This window comes from Copidosoma floridanum, unplaced genomic scaffold (genome assembly GCF_036245765.1).
Source record: "Copidosoma floridanum isolate Cflo_tuat_1 unplaced genomic scaffold, Cflo_Japanese_pri ptg000008l, whole genome shotgun sequence".
NCBI lineage: Eukaryota > Metazoa > Arthropoda > Insecta > Hymenoptera > Encyrtidae > Copidosoma > Copidosoma floridanum.
Window position 1 is genome coordinate 13,692,728 of NW_028321885.1, and position 26,107 is coordinate 13,718,834.

A 26,107-nucleotide genomic window follows, 5' to 3' on the forward strand; every position below is an offset into this window, starting at 1 on the left:
TAGTGCCTTGTATTATTATGACAGATAGATTACTAAAGATGATAATCTAATACTACTATAGTTATCTTCTTTGTTTAGGGGCAAATGTATTACAACTCAGTTCAGCGTGGTTTGTCGAAGAGCTGTTGGTGGATTTATTAGTAAGGCACATTCAACAGCTTCTGTTTTAGACAAATTTTTTAAGAGCTCTGGTTTGTCTACATGTCTTATTTTAAGGGCTCTATGGAATACTATGATTGTTCTTTGATAATCATAGTTTTTTGATACGCATAGGTTAGTTTTCCTACAAGTGGCGGAAATTGTTTATGGTTAGCATACATAGGGTTCTTAGACAATCCTGAGACACGAGCTAACTATCCATGGCAGTATCTGATGGATGTGTCTTACTATGTCTCTCCCCAACCAAGAAGATTATTATACTAGTAAGCAACGTTATCTGTCATCTATTTAGAGAAACTAGATGTAAGGTAAATGACGTGGAAATACTCAAATACGGAGGTATAAGTCTGATGACACTCGTAATTAATTATAAGCCATAAGTCCTGATTAAGACGTATTGTCTAAGAATGTATAAAAGCTCCGAGCCTTAAGTGATCTGAGACTCTCTAGTGATAATCGCCAAATTTACTTTTACATTTAAATTACTTTTAAATTTACAAATTTAATTTGGAGAGCTCTTAAACTAAAGAGATATACGAATATTTAGTCCTAGGAATTTAAAACACACAAAAAGACGTCTAATCAATTAAAAAAGTCACGTAATATTATGCAAGCTTTTCGGACTTACTATGCAAGCTCAAGAGATGCAAGTAATAGCATAATATCATAATAATATCATGATAATAGCATGCTTGATAATTATATAATAAGAAATGTAACATTGTATTTTAATTTACAACATTATCTCTTCTCTGACATTATGCCACCACAAAAATAGTCAGTGTGCATTGTCTAATTACATGCATGCTTATTTTCGGATTCCATGATACGGTAATAATAGTTGTATACCTTTTTAAGAAAATTCTATAGACTTTGTTGTATTCTCTTTATTGTCAAAAATTGCTGTAAGCAAATGAAATAAATTTAATGAATAAAAATGTCAGGGTAGATGAACTTGAAACATTAAAACTATTGACAGTATTTCTGCTGACACATCAACGTATTCTTTATTTCTACATCACCACATTGCTTAATATAGATCATTAAGTAATGAAGGCTAATGTTATTTATAAGGCTAATTATTTGTCTTTCTTTGTTATGAAAAAATTAAAAAAAAAGTAAGGAACCCTAGGATTACTCGGAAAAAAAATTCCTTGAAAAAACCCACCCCGAAACAGCCCAGGTTACATAGAAATTTTTTCGGATGAAAACAGTTTTTGAAAAAATCTGCATTCACCGGAAATTGAACCCACAACCCCTAGAACAGCATTGTATTAGTAACAAACACGCTTACTGTTAAGCTAACGCCACTCGTAGTATCTTTTTGATTTATTTAAATAGTTTATTGCAAGTTATTAAAGTTGAAAAATAAAAGAATAGTCTCTGTATGATACGGACTGATAGCCCATCTATTGTGAATAATATAATTTTATTACCTGAACAGTTGTGTTTTAGGGAAATAAAAAGTTTGCTAGAGTACATTTTTTTGCATTCTGTCCGTACCAGAACGTAAAACAATTTTGGATATAATGTTTAACAAAACTAAGTGTACTTAAAAAATAAAAAAATAAAAATTATATGGTTCAAAATAAAAAATAAAAAGAACTTGTGTAATAAGCTAAGTACAATGTCAATTAATAATAAGCTCTTGTTTCCTAAATCATTGCCGATAAAATAATTGAGATGACAATTTACTATTTTAAGAAGGCTACTTACATTTTTTAACGATACCATACAACTACTCTTCTGTAAGAAAAAACCTTATTTTTAGCATACCAAGATTTTCAAATACTAAGGATGAATAATAATATAAAGAAAATTGTTTTAGTGACAAAATATACATTTCTGTAGAAGAATTTGACTTTTGTCATTGCAAATTTTATCATCCAAATGTAAATTCTGAAACTTACAAGATATAATGATGTTGCTTGTTCTTGCTTATTTTATTTGTTAAAAGGGTTATAAATTTTGATCTTACTTGGGTAAAAGTTGTCCTGTGTCGCCGGCGAGCAGGAGTAGGGCAAGTGGACGTATTTGGTGTATGACTTATATGTTGACTTGAGTTACATGGATCCGACTTAAGTTTCTTAAAAGCCCCATCTGAAGCTGCAATAACATTAAAATGAGGTGTATATAAGTGAAGCTGCATTAGCAGTAAGATCAATAATAAATCAAAAATCTTATTGCATGGTCAATTTTTCAATATTAAAGAGTTTTATATTCGAAAGGTCTACTTTTGTGTTTATCAAAGCACATTTTTTTATGAAATACTTTTAATTATTTTCCATAAAAAAAAACGTGAAAACCTTTTTGAATTTATACTCCAAAAAGTAATAAAATGAGTTAAGTAATGCTTGAACGTAATGCATGAAGAAGACAGTTTGATGATATTTTTTTTTATAACATTTACAAGTTGACTTCACTACAAAATTAAATCGTTTTTAAAAAGTCTAGGCTATTACAAAACCGTACGGAAAAACTTAATTTTGCATAAAAATTGAAAAGTAAATACGTAGATCTCGGAAAAAGATATTACTTTATTGTAGTTGTCATACTTTTATCTGTAATAATAAGAATAATTACGCACCACCACTAAGTACAGTTAGTACAAGGATACAAGTGAGCACATAATGCTTGCTTCCTCTAAAGTATTAAGCACGAAACTCATGTCCAAGTGGCAACATAATGTAAAATCAAAACAAAATTTTCTTTTATTATAACGCACTTCAAATAATTGAACAATAAGGTTAACGGTTTTTTACGAACAAACATGTTTTTTACATTAAAAAAAATTTAATGTATGGAAAAAAACTTTATCTGAAATCTAGTATAAATGCCTTAGAAGTTATACGAAACGTGTATCTCTTTTAAAGTACCTCTTCACTTACTTTACTTTGTAGTTTTATGTAAAAGGCCTTGTAGGGGATGAGGAGAAGCAAATAATGTAAGTAGTTAACTGTACTTATTGCGTAATCTGTTCCCATCCTGTAGTCATATAAAATTTATTACCATACGAGTAGGGTCATAAAGGTAGTATCGTAGAGATAGTGTATAAAGAAACAGTGGTATTAGTACAATAAAATTTTTGAAAAATTTTGAAAGAAATTAGTTTTTATTTTTCGTGCCTTTACTTTATTTTGTGCCTCCCTCTGTCATATGGACAAAAAGTCTGGACGACATTAGATAAAGATAAATAAATAAATTATTAATTTGCATTATTACGTTTAGTAATTTATAAATTAATAAGTGTTAAAAAGGTAATAAGAAAGAGTAATAATGAAAATAATAATTATAAATAGGTGTACTGGAAGGGTTTTGGCCCATTTCCCCCGACCCCTTAGGGTGTCTTCTAGGAGTTCTAGGAGGAAGCTGTAGGGAGAAGGTATGGGGCTGCTTCCTCTAAGTGGGTGGCTGTATATATATATATATATATATATATCATCCATTGCTGCTCCAAATGGAGGGGGGTGATCGTCTGTGCCATGAGAAGGCCACCGTTAACTATTTACCTATTCACAAGCATGAAAATGTACATATGTGAATGAGTGGGTATAAGTGCTCGTGTTTGTGCTCGTATTTTTCGAGTGATCATCTACGTAGACATTAATTAAATAAAACAAGTAAGTGCTTAGTTTAATTGTGCACTTTTTGTATAGCACTATAATCGTTAAAGTAGAGCTTTGTGTAATCGCAGGTTAAGCCCCAGGGATAAAAGCAATACGTCTGGTTACAAGACCGCTTCTTTAAGGACTTTAGCTTGGTTTGTTCTTTGAACAGTATTTAGAAAAACGGCTTGACAGTCTTACAGCTGATAACATCCCTGACATGTGCTATGAATAAAAAAAATAATAATTTGAATGCGGCTTGGAGAAAGATTATCAGTTGACAAAATGCTTCCACTTAAGGAAGTAGTGGAGTCCCAAACTGCAGAAAACGATCTTAATCCCGTCATTAAAAGGGCCGTTGTTTCCTTAATAGGTAAGAATTTATTACAAGTTTCCAATTTTCGACGAAGGCGTACATTTTTTTTCGAAAAACTTATACGTAATACAGTGGCTGAGAAATTAATTTGGCCAAAATATTACAGATACTAGTGTATTCATACAAACGAAATAAGTGACGTTAAATGAGAGTACCCAACTATTTTAACTTATACCTACCAATAGTATAGTAACAGTACTTTCTATTCTGTAAGAGCACCGGTGCATATGTTGGTGTATTTCAGAGAACACGGATATGCTTTTTTGACGGCAATTATAAGAGTTTCAGCCTGCAATGGGACAGAATCTTATTTATGGAAAGCATGATATCATTGATAACAGCAGGTACAATTTTTAACAAAAATTCTATACAATTTTAATTCTGTACATTTTTTATTCTTCACAGTTTTTATCCTCATAAACTTTTTCTTACATAATTCAATATCAGATTTTTATCAGCAGCACACAAATAATTTTTTTTTAAAGTGATAGAAACTAAAGTAATTGTGTGATATTTATATACAAAATTAACAATTATTTTAAAGTGATATTAGAAGAACAGCGTTACAAGGAGAGTGTTGTAAATACTGTTAGTAATTATTTGTTTTATTTTTACTAATGAAGTTTAATATTTTTTGTAAAAATAACATTTACCTGTGATAATGTATTTTTTACTAAAAATTGTAAATAAATAGTTTTTTGAGAAAAACAAATGTTATTTATGACATACTCATTTTAGTCACAGTATCTATCTAGTGAATAGAGCAAGCTAATAAATTCAGGGTTTGAAATTGTTAAAATAATATGTGAATGAATTTAATAATGAAAAAAATTAAAATCTTACGTATATATCTGTAGCGGATTTAAAAAAATTTTCAAAAACTTTTTACAGTGTAAAAATAATCGATTATGTATATAATTTTTTGTTATGAATCATATCCATATTTCTTCAAATCAGAGCAAATATTTTCGAAATAATAATTTCTTTTTACTTTTTTACTTTTCGTTGAGATGGCTCAATATGCTTTTTTACAAGAGGTTCTCGAATATTTTCATCCTCCTCCTTACTAAAGCTCAAATATTTTAGTTTGCTATTGTATATGGACCCATGTTTTCAGATGTGGACTGTATCATTATCTCAGGCTAACTTAAGCAATATGGAAATTTTCATCAGCTTATAAGAAGGCTTTAACCGCAAGATATATTCTTTCGATCTCACACTTTACACTTTCTTTTTTCTTCTTTGCCTACAGTCAGTCTTCGTTTTTGACATTAATAAAGACAGTGCCCTTCGATTAACTTTGAAGTTTAAGGTGATCGGTGCTATGTCGGGGGCAAGATACAAAATAAATACAAGGTGTATTTCAATTTTCTTGTGTTAGTTTATAAATGCAACGTTTTTTTGATCATTTGTGTCAGCCTCATCAGTCTACTAAATTAAAAACACAAAAAGATATGTGATAAAGCTTACACACAAAAATTAAATAAAATTTAAGATATAAATAATGAATATAAACAATAACCCAATAACCAATAATTACCAGGAGCACGCAAGTATATTGTCTCTCTCGTCACCTGTTGAACTATCGACTGACAATAAATTACACAACAAGGTTGCGCTTATGGAGGTGAAAAACAAAGGTAGGCGGTAAAGGGCGATGAACTTGGTTGGGACATTTAAACTCTTGTAGTGAAGAAAGGTACGCTTGAATAAGAGAAAGAACATCTTTCTTTCTTCTACTTTTATGCTTGTCTAGTTTAAAGAAGCATTTTAGAAGCAAATTTTTTTTTATAATTAGATTTTTTGTCAATGATGTTAATGTTCTAATCAAATTTATGGTTAAAAATATTTTGATGATAACGAAAACAGAATTATTGTTCAAACGACGTGATTTAGTTTGTTCTTGATAAGAGGGTAAGTATTAAAGTTGTAAAGTCTTAACATGGTGGATTTTTTTTCAAAATTATTGTCTATTTATGGTATACCAATTTTGCAGAGAGGATAAGTGTTTATAGTAGTTTTGTTGTGATTAAGTAATTGTGTCTTTTTAATCCAACATTTATGTTTTTGTTAATAAAGTTCAAACGATAATTATTTTTTGTCAAAAGGTTTTTTACTCTTGCAATAATAATACTGTTAAAACTTGTACTGGAAAGTAAGAGCGTTTTATAAACTAACTTAAAAACAATACTTCTTTTTTAGCTAACTAGAGATTGACAATAAACTTTCCTTTGCAGACTTGACTATAGTCAGAAGTTTTAACCATTTCAATTTTCGAACGCGTCCACTTTAAAAAGACAAATATAATGTTACGGCTCTTAACATGTCCTTGTATTAGTCCAGATTTTTCACGAGCGCTCTATGACAAAAATGGTGACATAAAATTTATTTTTATTGTTTATGTATACTTTAATACATGTCAGCTTACTTGGCCAGGATGGGGGATTTAATATACAAAAATACAAAACAATAGAAAAACAGCCTTATTATTTTAATTTTACATAAGTTTGGTTACGATAAACTTTCTCAAAACCATGTCTTAATAAAAAAAAAAACAAATTCGCTTCAATAACACGACACTTAAAGTCTCCATGATTTGTCCATACCTATTCTCAACAGAGTTTACATTTGAATTATTCTACTCTTCTAAAAAAAAAATCAAATTAAAGCTTTTTTCAGTTAGATGGTTAGCATTACTAGCCACAGACCTAACTAAATTTTATTTTTGATTATTACCACAGTTGGCTTCGACCAAAATATTATTTTTACCATTCAGTCTTATAAATATACGTTAACGATTACTTTGTTTTTCATAAAACTAAGGTTGTGCCTGGTGACAATAATGAATTGGATATTCTTATAACACTATTATTTCAGGTTTTTTTGAAGAACCGTCTCAATTTATAGTAAGAAAGATGGAATTTTTGAAAAAATTAAGAAATGGACAAATAGACGAACCAAAAAGGAGAGTTCCATTTTGTTGCTACTGTCTAACGTTTGAAACGCAGTTTTCCAGACACTTAAAGCGACAGCATGCAGAAGAAAGTATGGTAAAACTGTATATGAAGTGTTCTGATGCCAAAATAAAAAGGAACACAATTGCTAAAATAAGAAATATTGGGTATAATTTATAGTTTGAGCTGACAAAAAAATGATACCAGTAAAATCAATAAAAAATGGTGCGTTAGATGTACGAAAAGTGCCCTGTAAGGGCTGCCATGCTTTTTTTCTGAAAAATCGTTAGAGAATCATTAGTTTAAATGTGAAAATTTGCCATTTATTAATTAATTCAGTTGTAACAAGTAGGTTTAAATATATATTTTTCAAAAAAAAAAAAAAATTTACTCTCATAACTGTTTTATCCATCCCAAAGTTCCTTGTTTCACGTATTACCTTTGTAATTTCAATGTTAGGCAGCTTATCAATCTAATATTTTTACAGCTTTTTTCATTCAGCCTTTAATGAAAAATGCTTAAAAACCTCATAACATACTGGAAAACCATACGATTTTTCAAGAAAGTATGTGGTTTTTAAAAACCATATGGTTGTTTGAGACAAAACCATGTGGTAAATGACTAAAAACCATATGGTCAAATAACGTATTTTACCATGTGGTAAAATCACATGGTTTTTTTTAATAGAGACGGCATTTGAAGGAAAAACTTAATTTCTAGTGTTCATTTTAAATACTAATACATAAATTTCTAGCCTTAGAGAGAAGAGAACAGAGCCTTAACAAAATCTAAAAATTATCTGATTATTGGCCCTTATATATTTATATATTGTTCATGATATATTTGAATGTTTTAATCAATTTATATAAGCTTATGAAGTCACCTACAACTTTTTCGATAGTCAGTTACAATGAGCATTTCTCGTAAATTATAAATAAATTGTTTTCTGAAAATAGCCCAATAACCCTTGATTTTTATTATAGTTTTTTTCTCAAAATTTTTTCATACCATTTTCACTGCTAAAATAATTATTGAAAACGCAAAGAATTGAATTGTATCCCGTGGACTCCAAAGTGCTCTCTATTGGTCAAGACAGTCGTAATGTCATGAATACATACTCTGCGTTTGTGAAAGGCTCAGTTAGTTAAGTCAGTTAAGGTGACGTGATCATTTATCATGAGTGCGAGGGAAAAAATATGATGTTACGGTCTCTCTCGCACTCATGTTAAATGATCACGTGACCTTAACTGACTTAACTAACCAAGCCTTTCAGGAACATAGCCATAAAGGCTCTCAGGCACGATGTAAGAAAGAGACAGTGTCCGCTGAGATCCATCCTCACCACCATGATGTAAGCCCCAGCAGTTCTACTGGAGTGCGCAGTCTATCTGTATAAGTCTATGATCGAATCCCTCGATTGTTTAAGTACTTCCTTACACATCTACACATACCCTCTTTGCAGCAACGACGTTAAACGTGTTGTGAAGTACCAAATGTAATAAATTCATTTTTAATGACACGTTGTAAATATAATAAATGACACATACTTAACTGACTTTACAACATGACATCTCTGATCTACATACGTACATACATTGTGAGGCGTTAATATATAAAAACAAATGTTTGAGAATAATATAATGTATTTCAGTGTCAGCATAGATGTTTGGAGATTTTTTTATTACATTTACATACTTTATTATTATCAGTTAGTAAAAGATTTCAATAGTATCACCCCGCAAAAAGTAATTCATAAGAACTTTTACAAATTGTGGTACAAATACTTGTGAAAGTTTTTATGTAAGTTCTTATCTATGTTCTGATGTAGTTTTTTAAATAAGATCAGACAACCGAACTTACATGAAAACTTGTTAACAAACTTATATTTGCTTTTTGACCGATAACTTATCATACTTACAACGCTTTTTTTTAAGCTAACGAGTTATACTAATTCTTGTGTGTACTTTAATACATTCTTTAACTGTGAGCATCTTAAAGGGATGGAACTAAAAGTGTTTTGTACCAAAAATTCGTGCCAGGCAGCACATTAAAACAAATTTGCCTAAATACAATTTTTTTGATTGTTTTTAGATTTCAAGTACAGTAATTTTCTATTAAACAAGTGTTAATTTAATTTCTAAGCTAATGCAAAAACTGTTATTTGATAGCAATCATTAGTTTTTTTTTGAACTAATGAAAGTTTTTAAGTTTGTATTGTAAGTTTGAGGCGACTCCTCAAAGGTCATAAATGAAGTTTGAAGAGACTCCTCAAAAGTAACGAACGAACTTTGAGAAGCATCCTCAAACATCGATATTCGCATATTGAAAGTTTAAGGATGCTCCTCAAACTTCTATAAAATCTTCAAACTTCTACTACCGTATTGAAAAAACACTTTAAACTTCTTGTTTTGTATATATATATATATATATTTATATATATATATATTTATATATAAAAGAAGCTATACGACAGAGTAAGCATCAGAGATAAATGGTCAGATCGATCGCTTCTGTTGAGGATAATCTTATTCTCCAAGGAATGGCGGACTGGAAATTGGGTTATATTATGAAAGAACCAGAATTTCGAAGTGGAGTGAAAACGACGAGTATACCAGTAGCAGTTTTAATTAAGGAAAGAAAGCGATGGTCACACAAGAGACAACTGGACTTATTAAACAAACCAAAGTCGAATTTTTTAATTACGCCCTTAATAATAGCTTATTGTAACACGCGACAAACGTTAAATAGTACAACAGCACAAAAAATAAAAAAAAAGGTAAAAGTAAGCACAATGTTTATAAACTAGGCACGTTTTCATACAAGTACTTATACAGTACATAAAAAGCAAAAAAAATGAGAGAGGGCAAGAAAATGATACAGCTAACGGAAGGCACACAGGGCCCCCATCTGAACTACCACCACCACCACCACCAGATCCTTAAAGTGACTGCAAGCTATTAACTGACGACAATACAATGACAAAAGTTATAATTAAAAAATAATAATAGTAATAATAAAAATTACAATAATAATAAAAAAAGGATCTTGACAGAAACAAAACAGAATATAAAAATAACAAAGTTAACACACCAATATAATATTATAAAAGTAGACTGAATACACAGAAACATACGTGTATGAATGTACAGGAAAAAGCGTTATTTTTTAATGATTCGCGGCCCTCAGACAAGCTGCGAGTGAACAACAAATTCTACGAAAAGAAAATATAAAATATTATTTAGGATTTCCATCAACAATAAAACACCACTTGGATTTGCTGGAGCGAAAATCATTTTATTTATACACTTGTTAATATTTCGTCTCATCTTGGAGACCTTATCAAGACTGTAAACACATTAACGAATATGTTGGCTAACTCTAAATGAACATAAAATAAAATAAGGGTTAAGATACAATACGTGTAATACCTCTTTACTTTTTAACGAAAAAACCTCACGCATTATAGACCAACGGTTTCATTTAATACAGAAAACATGTTACAGGAGAGAAATATTTCAATTATAAACTATAGGTAGACTGTTCACACTGACGGATAAACGTGCAATGAGATTACAAGCTACGCGGTCTTCATGTACACGTATACATTAGGGGTCAAGTTTGATTATCTAGCTATTAGTGAAACTGTGTATAAATGTGTGAGCGTGTATATAGTTACAAGAAGTCCATAAGTACGGATTAACACATTTTTGTTAGTTTCAACTGAAAGTATTGTTATTTGATTGTTTCTTCTAAAACTATAAAATGATACACATGTATGTGTTAGCTAATTTATCTAAGTCATTTTTTCTATTAATGTTATGTTAAAAGTAGAAAATGTTTAACATTGCTATAATTTCTCTTTGTCGTTTGTTTTGTTCAGTACCTCTTATTTTGATATTTTTGTTATTTATGTTAATATTAAAGTCAAAACTATGATTATGTTCCCTCGCATGTAGAAAAAAGGCAGATTTTAAAGAAGTCTTATTTTTATATAAACATTCATGTTCTTTTTATCTTGTCATAAGTTTTCGTAAACTTTAACCTAAACAGATTTAGTTACATATTTGACATTTAACTGAGTAAACAACGTGTGTCTAAAGTATCTTTTCCCAATCTTATAATTAAAAATAATTTTTGGTTAATACTATTTATTACACGAAAATTTTAGGATTGTAAGTAATTATTGCATTTAGAAGCAATAATTGGATGGTAAGGTATAATTATAAGCAGTTTTTCACGTTCCTAAACAAAATTTTGTTGATTTCTATTACTGAAACAGTATTTTTCAAATCTATTTTATATTATTTTTGTAACAAAGTCATCTGGATAACAGTTTTCAGACAATACACGCCAAATATACAGACTGCTCTTAGCTCTAAATTTACTATTACATAGTTGAAACATTTTGTCAGTCATGTTTAAGACAATGAATTTTTTCACTGACATAGGGTGGTGTGTGTGATAATTCAATACACGATTAGTACTGCTAGGTTTTCCGTATTAATCAAGAAAAAAACCGTTTTCTGCCATGTCTAATAAAATTAACAAGTCTGGAAAAGGCATAGAGTTGTTAACCTCGTTCTTTACTGTTAATTGTATGAAACTGTTTAATTATTCAAGTGTTGAATTTATTTAGAATATTTTGTAATTGTGTTTTTTAACTATTGCTAGGATGTCATCTACATAACATTTGTATAGCAAACTGTCATCTGATAGTTTTAATAATACATTCTCTATCACCTGTTCTAAAACTATATCAGCAAACACCGGGCTTACACATCCTCCCGTGGGACACCATATGGTTTGCTGAAAAAATTTTTTATTAAACTGGAAACAAGTCGAAGCAAGCAACAACTCTACACTCTTTAGGTGTATTTTTGATGACATGCATAGACCAAAGAGTTTTGTCTCTATGGTTGACAACACTCCTTTGTCGAGGGCACATGAAACTCTAAAATACACAAAGATAACATACTGGTTAGACTGATTGTCGCATTAATAGGGTCACCTACTTATTTTCTACATAAACTTATCTCCAGTTTATTAAAAAAATCCATTCTGAAACCTAAACTTACTGTCAAAAATTCTTATGATATAAAAAAATATCTTTCCAATATTGAAACACCTGAAGAGTTTTATCTGATCTTTTTTAATGTAGTGTCTCTGTATACAAGCTTGCCCCATGATCTTATTATTAGAGGTTTTAAAAACAAGTGGAAATATTTACAAAATTCAGTTGCCATGTCTATAGATGTGTTCATGAGAGGTGTAGAATTGTTGCTTGCCTCAACTTGTTTCCGGTTCAATAAATTTTTTTTTCAGCAAGCTATAGGGTGTCCCACGGGGAATTCGTGAGTCCGGTATTTGCTGATATAGTTTTTGAACAGGTTATAGAGAATGTATTATTAAAACAATAAGATGACATTTTGCTATACAAACATTATGTAGATGACATCTTAGCAATAGTTAAAAAAACACAAGTACACAATATTCTAAATAAATTGAAGACTTACAATAGTTTTATACAATTTACAGTAAAGAACGAGGTTGACAACTCGTTGCCTTTGATAGAGATGTTAATCATTAAAAATGTAAGAAAAAGTTGTTCTCTTGATTGGTACAAGAAACCTATCAGTAATAAACATGTATTAAATTACCACACACACCACCCTATGTTGGTAAAAAAAGGCTTTGTTATAAATATGATTGACAAAATTCTCAAACTTTATGACAGTCAACTCAGAATTGAGAACATTTTCTACATATGGCGTGTGTTGTCCAAAAATTTTCATCCAGATGACTTTGTTACAAAAATAATAAAAAATAGATTGAAAAAATTATAGTAATTACTCTTTCAAAAATATAGAATAACTAATAACTGCGTAACCAACAGACATTTAGACAATTAACCGACACCCGTCTCAAGAAACAATATTGAGAATATAAGTAATAAAATTTTTTTCTTTTTTCTACGACCCTTGAAGGCACCATGAAAAAAAATATACATGGACAGTAGCAGATAAATTAACAATAATGTTAGGACTGATGAAGTACAAAAATACATACATGCATACAAGTGAAGGTAAGGAATTATAACAAAACATATAAACGAAGCGGGAATAAAAAATAAAGCATACAAGATGCACGTTCGGCGTTTTTTAACGAAAAATTTACAAAAAATTTTTTTTTTTAATAAAAAATAATAAAAATTATGTAACCATCATGATAAAAATAAAAATAAGATAATAAACCGTTACCAAAATAAAAATGAGGTGCTATAATCAACGAAAAATTCTAGAATATGTTAAAACATGACAAAACTTAGGCTGCTAGCATGGAACATGTGAAAGGCAAAGAGGAGTCTGAAAAAAAATCGACTACATTTTGAGTAACGCAAACTTATTATTGTTATCGCTGTACACTGTAATCCCCTAAGGGTGATTGCCTTAGCAATCACATCTGTGGTGGTTACAGACCACTTCTTTCTTCCTTGAAGATAATCTAAGAACACTGCGTTACCCCCAACAATTAAACAAAAATCCTTTCAGCACAAACATAAAGGAATCGGAAGCGATTCTCGTAACCCAATAGAGGCCCATGGACTATGCAGTGAACTCCTTCAGCTGAGTCTAGTACCCAGGATAATACAAAACATACAACGCATTGAAATCCACAAGAAAAAACCAACATAATCTATAACCCAGACACCAGGGTTGTGTTAGAAAAATAACTAGAATGCCGCTAAGAAATAACCAATAACTTCGATCAAAATGGACCAGCCCAGAACCTCAGGGCGTGGGATACACCAAAGATCCAAAGAAATTACTCTGGCGGCAAACCACCAAGATAATGCAGCAAAAAAAAAATCTTCTAAAGTTGTATCTACTATTTTCAAAGCCTTTTTTATAGATAGCTAAAGCTTCATCCTAAATAGTTACATTTACTTCTCGTAATTTTTTTCTTATTAGCTTCGTATTATAAAAAAGAATTTTCAATGTTATTTAAATCTCATAATCATCAAAATGTTCTATGACTTGTCATTCCTTTCGGTAACAAAGTAACTCTTGCCCAAGCCATAGATATAAATTTCTTTTTTTTGAACAAAGAATAAAAAATGTATTTTTTGTATTAAAATATTTTTACAGAACCTTTTGGACCATCAATAAAATATAATTTTGTATGAATGTTAATAATTTCATTAAAAATTATTATTTGATTACTATTTAGGTAAACAAATAAGTCCTTAAAATTCGTTGGTAAATTAGTTACAGTTTTATTGTCCTTAATATTTACAGACTTTACTGTTTCATTGAGTTCTGATAGTCCGTAATCTTTACATGGTTTTTCTTTAAAGTTATAGATTTCATTAAAATGTAATAAAGCATTGTTTTGTTTATCATCTTTTGAATTTTCAATAGAAATTAACTAGAGTGATTCCCAAATAGCCTTACCACAAACGTCTTCATACATCAAAAACCATGCCCAAAACTTTCTTAGTTAATATGGCAGCATAGAGTTACAGGCTTCCTTAAATATTTTATATATTTAAGAGTCGTGTTCAACTCCACCTAAAGCAGTAGCAGTATTTCTAAATATACTGTTATGGATGTTCTCAAATGTTCTAAAACTTTGAAAGATTCAGCTCCACTTGCGCAATTGAAAATTACAAAAAAAAATCAGAATCCTTAGGTGACACTATTTTTAGTAGCCCTATCGTTAAATTACTTCCAACTCTTTCTCTTCCGACCCAAGTTTTTACCCTCAAATTAAAACAGTAATATTCTTAAATATTTACGTATCTGATTTTTCTGCGAATCTATCTATTTCATTTTATTTTAACCAAGCCGTTAATGCTATTTTAGAGTTTTCTACAGTTTTAAATATATCATTTTTTTGAATAACTAAATTTTGTTTATTTTTAATATTACTGGTAAATTAAATACGGAACGACTACGTCTCCACAGAGGCAACTCTTGCAATCGCCATGCTGTTTCCATAGGGCTTAAGTAAAGGCCATCTACATAATCTGATATTTCATCAAAAATTTCTGTATCGTCATTTTTATCACTCACACCTCTTTCGTTATTTTACGTGGTGCTCTATCTTCTTCAGTATGAATGACTCTCTTCTTTTGTAATTTCGATACCCATTTTTGTAAATACAGTATTATCAGTTAATTTTTTTGGAACTTTTTTGTACAAATTTTTTGATGACTGATAAGACATAGACTATTTTTACCATGAGGTCCATGAAGCATGTGTTTAATAACTAATTTTTGTATTTGTAAATTAAGTGGAATTCCTGCTAAAATATATATTTAACGGTGTCTATGATCGTGCATAATTTACTGTTTGCATGCAATGTTACAATCATATGAGAATGAGGTAATTCTCTTTTTTGAAATTCAGTGGGGTGAACGTAAGCAATAACTTTTTCAAAAATATAGTGTTGAGTTATACTGTCTAAAGTTAATTTTTATTTTGTATGAAATAATCCAACAGTTATATTTGGTATATCATTTGGAGTGGTGCCTTCAGAAAAGTTTTTTTTAAATTTGTTTCATTTCTAACCATTAAGGGTTACATGTAACGGTAATAAAAAAACCAGGTCATCCAAAATTTCGCATTATTACCATTGCATCTTGATAATGTTATTATATTGCTTTCTATCATAATACATGCATGCAAAAAAAGTTGTTGCGTTAATCCTCTAGCATTAAGTATTTAACTAAAAATTTAACGATTTGGTTGATAGGAAGTTCAATATAAGTAATATTAAAGCAACGTAATAGTTTCTGTTTTTGTTAAAAATTTTTCTCCCTTACTTGTACTATATCTTACATCTCCTACTAAAAACAATAAAGAAAATACCATAGGATCAACGTACTGTATTTAGCATACAGCATTGATAATGCAACCTATGAAGGTGTTGATGAATCAAATAGTAACATGTGTATGTATATCTCCCTATATTATATAGTGATTTGTATGGGGCGTTCCACATATACCCCCACAGGCCCCCCACAGACCCTCAACACTCCCCGACCCCACAGACCCCCACAAATAAGCTTAAATTGGACCAATTTCATCGTTAATTTGATATTTTGTAACTTTTTCTTTAGACATCCATAGCCCCCCACAGCCCCCCTACAGTTCCACCACACAATTATGCCAGTCCCTTCACAGACCTCCCGCAGCCTCCCACAGGCCCCCCACACCATTTTTCATACATCATGTCATGTATACTTGTTAAATAATAAAACATTAATAAGCGACTTTCAATTTATTACCATAAATATTGCCAATTTATTTTTAAAAATCATCAAGTAAAGTCAATAAATTATGTTAAAATCTCTTTCAAAATAATATTTTCTATTTCTGTATTTTTTTGCCTTTCTACTTCAATAAATAAATTATTTTTATCTTTGCATCTTAATAATGCCACTTATAATTGACACTAAGAAAATAAGGGTTTTTTTAAATACAAACCTATATCGTCGAAACTTTGACCTAGGGATATGTTTATTGTCATAGCAAATGCCATAACGATTGGAAATTTCTTACGATACGAAATAAACGGTAATGTTGAGGAGTTTCCTGTGCCTAAAGTTATTTTTAAAATAAAGACTTCATTTTAAACTTTTTCTCCAGTTATTATTTTATATTCTATACTATCCTTTAATAATTTTGTGATTCGTAAGCGTGTTTCATTACAGAGTCCATCTGATATACTTAAATTTCTCAGTAACATCACTATTGTACCAATTCTTAGATTGAGTTCATGAGGTGGATGGTAATCCTTCACGAATAATGTTAAACATTTTTACTGGAAAATTTAAATAAATATTATCGTCTGAGTTAACAACTTTATAAGTTGCCTTATCTATACGATAGTAAGTTTAATTATCTCCAGTTAATTTAAAAATAATTTTATTATTCAAATAATAGGTGTTCTCGTTATGCGATGTAAGTATAATAATATTCATCGAACAATTGTAGATACTAGAAAATATTTGAGAACATTCATCATTTGAGATTCGAATTTAAGGAATGTTAAAAGTTTTTATTTCCCCTTTCCCAATTTTTAATAATAATTGAAAAAATTCTTTACCCTTAGAGCGAATATTGATTTATAATTTTAAAATTTGGAATGAATTCCATAGAAATGAGGATTTAATAGTTTGTTCGAGCATAATTTTTCTATTACCGTTTTTTATCACTCGGAGAATCTGACAAAAATCACCTCCTAAAATAATTAATTTACTTTCAAAATATTTTTCAGTGTTACTTAAATCTCTTCACGTTCTGTCTACTATTACCAATGCCCTTTTTGGAATCATGAAAGACTCATTACAAATCATTAAATCAACTTTTCTTAATTTTTCTTTTATCTGACTTGAATTCTAAAAATGCACTCTCTATATTTTTTCCTGACCCTCCAGGATTATCTATAGAGAAATTGTTATTTTTTTGTTCGCAAATAATAAAAAATATAGTTTTCTGGTCATTATTCAAACTTTTACACATCGAGTTAAACATTTCTTTACTGAGACGTATTTTATCATGTATATCTTCTTTTCTACTCTCAATTTTTTTTTGTGTAGGTAAATAAAAGCATTTACATAATTTATCTTCTGATTCTAAAATTTAGTAAATATGAAAAAGAGCTAAATTATCTTTAGTATTAGGCAAACCCTTAAAAAAAAATTTTTGTATTTATTCCATAATTTATCTTCTTAAACGTTTTCTAAAATTGAAAACCAAGCAAAGAATATTGTTTTAATTGATATGAAAACATAACAGCAATTGCTTCCTTAAAAATATCATCGATTTTTTTCATCATTGTCTATTAAATCCATTGCAATTGAAGTATCTTTAAAAGTTTCATAAGTTATTCCTTTATATGTTCTTATATCTTAGAACGATGTCAAAACGTTTTCTTTATTTAATGCAAGTTCAAAAAAAAATCTTTCCTGATCTTTTGGAGATACAATGTTTAATTTACCATTTGCAATATTTTTTATTATATTTTTCCTTTAAGATTGATTTTTAGTTTAAGATTACTATTTAAATTTTCATATGTTTTAATATAATTGTTCGAGAAATTAACTATAACGTGAACATGTAGTAAATCAAAGAAGCTTTTAATTCCAATACTTGTACCATAAGTCCCATTTTTTGACACTATGATAATAAAATTTTCACTATTTTTAACATTTTTATAATAACTGTTTCCTGATATAAGTTCATAATAATTTTGCCATTTATTTACAATATTATTGAATGCTAAAGAACGAGCTCTCATGTGGAAATTTTCGTCACGATACATAAAATGAGAAAAAGTTTTGAATAAGCAATTTCCGATCCTTTTTACACTAAGTTTTATATCGTTCATTCAAAAAAAATTTTTAAAATATTAAGTTTGATTTTGAATTAAATTTTAAGACTACATAGTACAAACGATTTTTCGAATTTATAGTGTGGAATACTGTAAAGAAATTATTTTCATATTTGTCATTGAGTCTGAGAATAAAAAATTCTGTTTAACCACTTATTTCAGTTGATAAAATATAGAATGCATAATAGTAACAAAAATAATATAAAGTATATGTTATATAAAATTTAAATAACTTATTTGTGATTAAAGTGATTAAAGCTTTTTGTTGTTTAAAATTTAATTATATAAAAACAATGCATCCCTTTTTTTCCTAAACGTAATGAAAAGTTCTAAAACTCTTAACGTACCTTAATAGTACCTTCTGGGTGGTGTGGATATTTACTGATAAATGTATAACTTTTTTAGAACGAAGTTTTTTATGTCGAGACACTCGGGGGGCTGGAATATTAAAACCGACAGATTTTTTTTTTTTTAAAAAGTGGTTTCACCCAAAGTTCCTTCCTCTCGAGTCTCCCCCCTTACCCCGTTCCCCTTACCTACTGTTCACTAAATACTTCCCTTCTCCCCACTATATATCTATATCTGCCAACCGTGCCCTGTTACTCTTCTGCACACCTTTGCCCACCATTCCCCCTCACACTCCCAAGTAATTAATTTTTAAACAAATTTTAATTTTATTTTCTTACAATAATTTTTTTTCCGCTTTGGATTTTTTTCTTTTACAATTCTAAAAAAAAAAAAAAAAAAAAAAAAACAACATTTTCCAATCATGAGATTTGATCCCTTGACCTCCTGCAAATTAGTCCATTACCTTACCCACTCTGCTACGAGCGCTGCCGGCTATGGAAATTCCATTTTTTGTACTTATGGTGTGGTTCGTAACTAAATTATTCCATATTCGCATGCATTCACTGATAATACATTCGATTCATCATAAATTATATTTGTATTTGTTTTCTAAATACTTAATACAAAAAAAAAAAAAAAAAGTATCAATGGTTTTTACAGGTGCTCATTTCGAATTCGACAAACAAATTATGTTACATTATAACATAATTACATAAATAAAGTAATTCATTAAATCAATTATAAATAAATTATGTAAGATCATTATATAAATGTATTTTGAGTATTATATCGTTTTAATGGTTTTCAAGGGCACTTATTTTAAATTTGATAAGCAAATAATGGCACAATGTGATTGAGTGATTACATAAAAATAAAACAAAAATTGTATTGATGGGCTATAAAATCGCAAAAAAATAAGTAAAAACAAAATTTTTTTTTTAATTAATGAAATAAAATGTAAAAATAAAATGAAATAAAATTACAAAAGACATAAATAAATACAATGAAGTCAAAAAAATGAGATAAAAAAGGGAATGAAAAAAAGAATATTAAGTATTAAAATAAAAAAAGAAATTGAATAAAGGAAATACAAAACAATAAAAAAAAATGTAATATAATTAAATATAAAAAAGATAAAACAAGAAATGATAAAAAAGAATAAAACAAGAAATTAAAAAAGAATCAAAACAAGAATTAAAAAAAAAAAAAAAAAAAAAAAAAAAAAAGAAAAAATGAAAAAATTATAAAGGAAATTAAAACAAATAAACCAGGGGGTATTAATGAGTCATGGGACCCACGGTAAGATCAAAGTTCTTTAAATATGAGATGAGTATAGACACAACTTTTCAGGTAACAAGGGAGTCGCTAAACCCACAGGAAGAACGAAGCTCTGTAAACGTTAGTACTGCATTCATGTTGTTTACTAAATAAAAAACTTGAAAAACGAATAAAAAAAAATAAAAACAATAGTTTGATACTCACGATGGTTGAACTTCGTGAGAACATCGTGCATAAATACAGTACAAAGCCCTACTAGTATACATATATATATATTTCCCTATATAATATGTTTGTTTTAACAAAAGTAAGTCACAGCCCCCCCCCCCGGTTTCCCTCGATCCCCTCACTCCCCCTCGATTGACGTAGTTATTTGCTCGTTTTAACGTCATTTTTAATCAAATTATATTTTAGTAAGCTTTCCCCCACTCCCCCTTGCTCCCCCTCCACCTCCACTAAACCTTCCCTCAAATAAAATAATTATTTATCTAATGTTTCACCATCATAAATGTTAAAAAATATACGCAACTGAGTACCTAAGTCATACCTCGTTTTTAGGGTTTTTTAAGTCACTGATCATAGGTCTTCCTCTATCTATTTGCTTTCCCTTACTTATTATGTGTCTCTGAAGTACCATTATTTGCTTAATTTGATTGAACTTTTACATTTTAAATCTCTTTCTGGTCCATGTCTACTTTACCCAAATATAAAATTCTTGATTACTTGAGGACTTTATTAAGTAAAAGACAGATTTCAGAAGGAGGTATTATTAAATAGACTAACACAATTAAGCTTTTAAAACAATAATTCATTTTTTCATCTTAATGTTGTAACATTTTATGTGTTATTTTAACCCATTTGCTCTCTAAAAACCCTTTCCACATTTTTCACATATTTGTTTTTTATGGTTTTTATAAATTAACATACGTCTGTTTTAATGTGACGATCTTTAAAAATACATATTTTTGAAATACTGAAAAATTTCTAGCTAAACAATATTTTTAATTTCTGATTCTTTTTTGGATGCAATTTGAATAAAAATTTTTTTTGGATACTTACATCTTAATAAAGCAACGTATAATTGTCAATAAGAGAATAGAGGTTTCTGAATATACAATCTTAAAGAATCAAAACTCTGTTTTTCTGATTTTTTAATAAATATAGAACATGCTAATAGAAAAGAAAACTGTTTTTTATAGCAGACAAGAGGTAATGATAATAAGGTGCCAGTATTCAATGTTATTTTAGGAATGTAAGCTTTGCTTTTTTCTTCTCCCATAATTATTTCTGCTTCTATATTACACTTAAATAATTTTGTTATTTTTAATCTTATGCCTCTACAAAGACCACCTGACATACTTAAGTTTTTATTAACACTACTATAGCATTTATTTTTAAGTTTAATTTGTGTAATGGAAGACCCTCTCTAATATTATTCCAAAATACTATTGGAAAATTATTATTTATGTTAATTTAATAATGTTAAGTTAATCATGTGATTTATCAACTCCTTCGCGAGTCACGTATTCTGCTGTTGTGAAATTATTTTCAGCCTGCGTTAATAAATACACAAGAAATGTCATTATTGTGTCTAGTCAAGTTGTTAGTGGGGGGTTGGCGCGTTGAGTGCGCAGGGGGGCGTTAGCCTCACTAGTATACATCCTAGCAAGTAATCCTCCTTTTTCGCTAGCTCCCCCTGCTCCTCCCAACTCTTCCCCAGCTTCCCCATGTATAATGTAAATATATTTGTAAAGCCTTGTATATTAACTGTTACAAGTGGTCTAATTTTTACATATAATTTTATTTGACCATAACAAAAAATTTTGTTACAATTATCTTACTTAAGATATTTATTTTAAATACATACTCTTAAATGTCTTTTTAGGTGCTCTGCTCTTACTTAACCTTTTTCACAATTTTGACAAATATTTTTTTTAACGTTTTTTTCATGACTTTTCAAATGTCTCTGTAAGTGATAATTTCTTTTGAAACTTTTTTCACATTAAATACACTTACACCTTTTTTCAAGGGATATGAAAATAAATACTATCGTCTGATTTATTCACTTCTTTGTTAGTTAATTTACCAATATTTTAATACGATACAACTTTTTCTACTATATTATTCAAAATTTTTTTGTTCAAAAATGTGTATCCATTGTAAGATGTTAATATAGCTTTACTTATAAAAAGATCATCATTATTATTAGAAATTTTTGAACATATGTCCTTTGTTTTCCATGTCTAAATAATTCTAAAAGATTCAATTTCGCCTTCTCTTATATCCAGTAGCAATGAAAAAAATTTTTCATCAATCAGACGTACATTATTTTTTAAATAAAAAATATTTAACAGAGTGTCACGTACAGTACGTATGGAACATACTACGTGGGATGGGCCTCAGCTATAAGTATTAGGAAGAAGCACAAGTGGGGGAAGGAAGAGCATAAAAAGGCTCGCAGCAGTGGCCACAGGGCTCTTGAACGTCGGGACTAGAAGAAGGAAAGTCGCAATAAGTCACCCGGGACGGCAAGGCGCCTTCCCTCAAGGAATATAGCAATAAAGTAATTGATTGAGTTTAACTGCCACGTTGTTATTAAGCACCCCGAACCTTTAAAATCCTACGTAACAGTTTTGGTGCTAAGTGTGGGGTGGGTTTTGTCTCGAAATAAAATTTTTTTTTTACACGTGATATTTCGGAATTTTCGGGCAACAATCGGGAAGCACACATAATGCAGTGCAACAACAGGCGCAGAAAATTCAAGGCAGTCACCTGTAGCTGCTATCGAGTAAGAAAGGACAAGAGTCAACATCCAGTTTCAAAAGGAACCATCGTAAAGAGGATGACTTAAAGTATATTGGCGCTCATCGTCTTGTGCATTCTGTCAAAGTAAGTAATAATTCTTTTTATCCTCTCAAATATATATACTTATTGTCCGTCGGGGTTGTTTAGCTAAGGAAACGACGTACAAAAAATAATACTTAACCCGAATACGGCTAGTTCCGCTCGTTTTAGAAGCCAGTAAAATAGAAATACAGAATCGGAAATAAATTAGGAATCCTTTTTTCTCTATTATTTCTTCGTGCGTGGACTGAAATCAACTAATATAATTAAGCTCACATCACTCTAATGTAAAAAAAAAAGGGGGAAGGAAATATTGATGTCCGACTACGGGGAAGAGATTGATAACGGTAGGGATGGTTAAAACGAAGCTTTTTCCATGACACAGGAAGATTCAGATACAATAACGGTTATGCTTGAACACGACTCCGAATCGTATGCACTCTATGAGAAGATGGATAAGAAAAATCAAGTTCTTATGTTAAAGATATTTAAAAATATAAAACCAAAAATTTTATTTAAGAAAAATCCTAATACAAAATTAGCAGAGCCAACGAATGAAACAGCAGAAATAGAGATGTTGGAAATTGCACCAGAAAAATCAGAATTAAAAGAGAATGTGATTAAGGAGAACATAGGGGTAGACAGGAAACGTGATCAATTAGGGCTAGGCAAAACGAGTTGGCAGGAAAAGCATACCAAACGGCGAGAACAAGAAAATACGAACAGTGAACAATGCAATAACAACAGTGAAAATATAAACAACCTTTTATACCATTCTGCGATTGGCCACCTCTGCATTCAAATGACAAAAATTATAACTACTATACATCAAACAATAGGACAAATAGGCTAAGGTTTGGATACGAAGAAAATCATAATGACGTGTATACAAATACAGAATACCTTTTCCCTGCATGTGACTGACCAACCGAGCTGTTGATAAATAATCAGGCAGAATCTTTTCAAAGGACACAAAGTAACATACGCGATAATCCTCAGCATCAAACCATGCAATTCTTTCCTAGTAATAGGCAACAAACAGGGGTACCGTTAGCCTTAGGCTCGAATCTTAATATATTAGGCTACCTAAACAACGCAGTAAATGGGATACCACTGTATAATGGAGACCCCGTGCAGTTCTTCTTATTTAAGCAAATGGTAAGGATGACAAAGGGAACAATACCTGCCCAGTATGAAAAATATTTCATAGGACTTTTGGGAAATAAATTGCGAGGCATAGCGGATGATCAATTCTGCACGAGATTATCGTTATTTAATTCGATTGACGAGCTTCTGTCGGCGCTATCACGAAGATTTAATAAAAGAGGAGGAATAGAGACACTTAAGCGGAGCTTCAAACTGTCACGCAATGGAATAACGAATTAATTATGGAATATCGCGGGCGAGTCCAGTGACTGCACAATGAAATCATGATGGCACATGAGGCGAACCCATACTTGACGCGGGCCGAGAAAGACGCGTAAAAAAAGAGATCAGACGGAGAAGCAGTGAGGCAGTTTCTGTACGGATTAAAGGCACCGTATAACTGGAACGTCGCAGGGTTCCAACCAAAAACGCTAGAGGAGGCTATTGAAGCTGCCATTACTGTAGATAATGAATTAAGCCTCCGCCGCTCAATGATAGAGCAAAAGAACAGATTAAGAGAAAATAACGCCAAGAGATGGTATGACGCTATGGTGGGCCTTATTGGTAGCGACGCACCCGTGGGGAAGTCAGACACGGACGAGTGGGACGGTGTGGCTGATGTAAAGTACTGTTCGTACTGTCGAGAGCACGGCGCCCATTCTACTAGTGGATGTAAAAAATTGTGGCAAGATGCAAAAAAAGGAATAATAAGAAATCCTAACGTTGATGAAGAACCAAAAAAAGAAACAATAGAAGAAAAAGGATGGTATAATAAGAAGGTGGCGTATAATAATTATCACCGTCAGTATGAAAACGATAGGATTTTTGATAGACAACAAGGGAATAATGGTAAAAGGCCTTACAACCGAGGGAGTTGCTACCAGGGAACAAAATATAAATACGATAGTAATAATTATTATAACAATAATAATAAGAGTAATAATTATGACGGAAATAGTTACAATGACAGAAAAGTAGGTCATGATTATAATAGATATGACCACAGAAAGGACGATTATCGGGACAGGCGAAATAACCAATACTCCAATCAGGATAATCGTAGGGATGATTATAGGAGAGATAATCTTAATAGTCAAAGTGCGAGGGGAAACAGCTCAAAAACCGGGCATTTAAACTCGCAGGATGTTCGACGTGATCCGCAATCGTTGGGCATGACAAGGCAATAAATGAAGGAATTTATGAGAGGAAGTTAGGAGTGTTAGAGAAGGGTATGGATAATGACAAGCATAAGGTATCGGAGACTTATGCCACGACGCGTGAAAATCCTAAAGCTGAAGGAAAAGATGAGCAGCAGCTATCTCGCACAGTGAAAATAAATTTATCAAAAATAGGATACACACCACCCACAGTAATTCTAAAAAGCCCTTATATAAACGAAGGTGCGACATTTTATGCCGATACGGGCGCGGAAATTTCAATAATTAAAGAGAATTGTCTCGATATTGGAGTAGCGGTAAATAGTAGGGAAAAATTAAAAATAAAAGGCATAACGCACGGAGCTCGCCAAACTTTGGGATCTATAAGATTACCCCTAGAAAACTTTATGTGTACCCTACACGTAGTCCCCCATGACTTTCCCATAGAGATGGAAGGAATCATAGGATGGGATATTTTTAAGTTGTATAACGGTCAGATGAATGCCGAAGACAACACACTTAAATTGAATGAAAGGAGAATTCCGCTACGAGAGTCAGAAAGTTTTGAAATTGTGCCGAAAACGAGGCAAGTTATGTATGCGTATATAAAAGAGTCGCACAGGAAAATTAAAGTGGGCTGGGTCCCACTACAAAAGCTTACAGAGGGTATTTTGTTCGGTAATTTTATCGCAACGAACAATAATGGTAGGAAGTATGCCAAATGTCTAAATATATTAAATGAAATAATAAATGTACCAGTCCCAGTGTTGGACCTTTTAGAGTGCGAGACGACGAAGAAAGCTGACTCATCGGACGTCAATGGGGATGACGTAGAAGCATTAG

General features: G+C 30.6%; 1 protein-coding gene across 3 annotated transcripts in view; it reads right to left on the reverse strand.

The window, feature by feature from the left end:
• LOC106636699 (homeobox protein unc-42) overlaps positions 1-26,107 on the reverse strand; it is a 639,872-nt gene that overhangs the window by 533,570 nt on the left and 80,195 nt on the right. The window contains exons 2-3 of one of the 3 annotated variants that reach the window (XM_089589251.1): positions 19,082-19,093; positions 2,138-2,259 (exon numbers count right to left, since the gene is read on the reverse strand). In XM_089589251.1, coding sequence (XP_089445377.1) covers positions 2,138-2,259; positions 19,082-19,093 — 134 coding nt within the window. Of the gene's footprint in view, positions 1-2,137; positions 2,266-19,081; positions 19,094-26,107 lie in introns of all 3 variants that reach the window. The other 2 variants (XM_089589253.1, XM_089589252.1) reach the window with 2 other exon arrangements.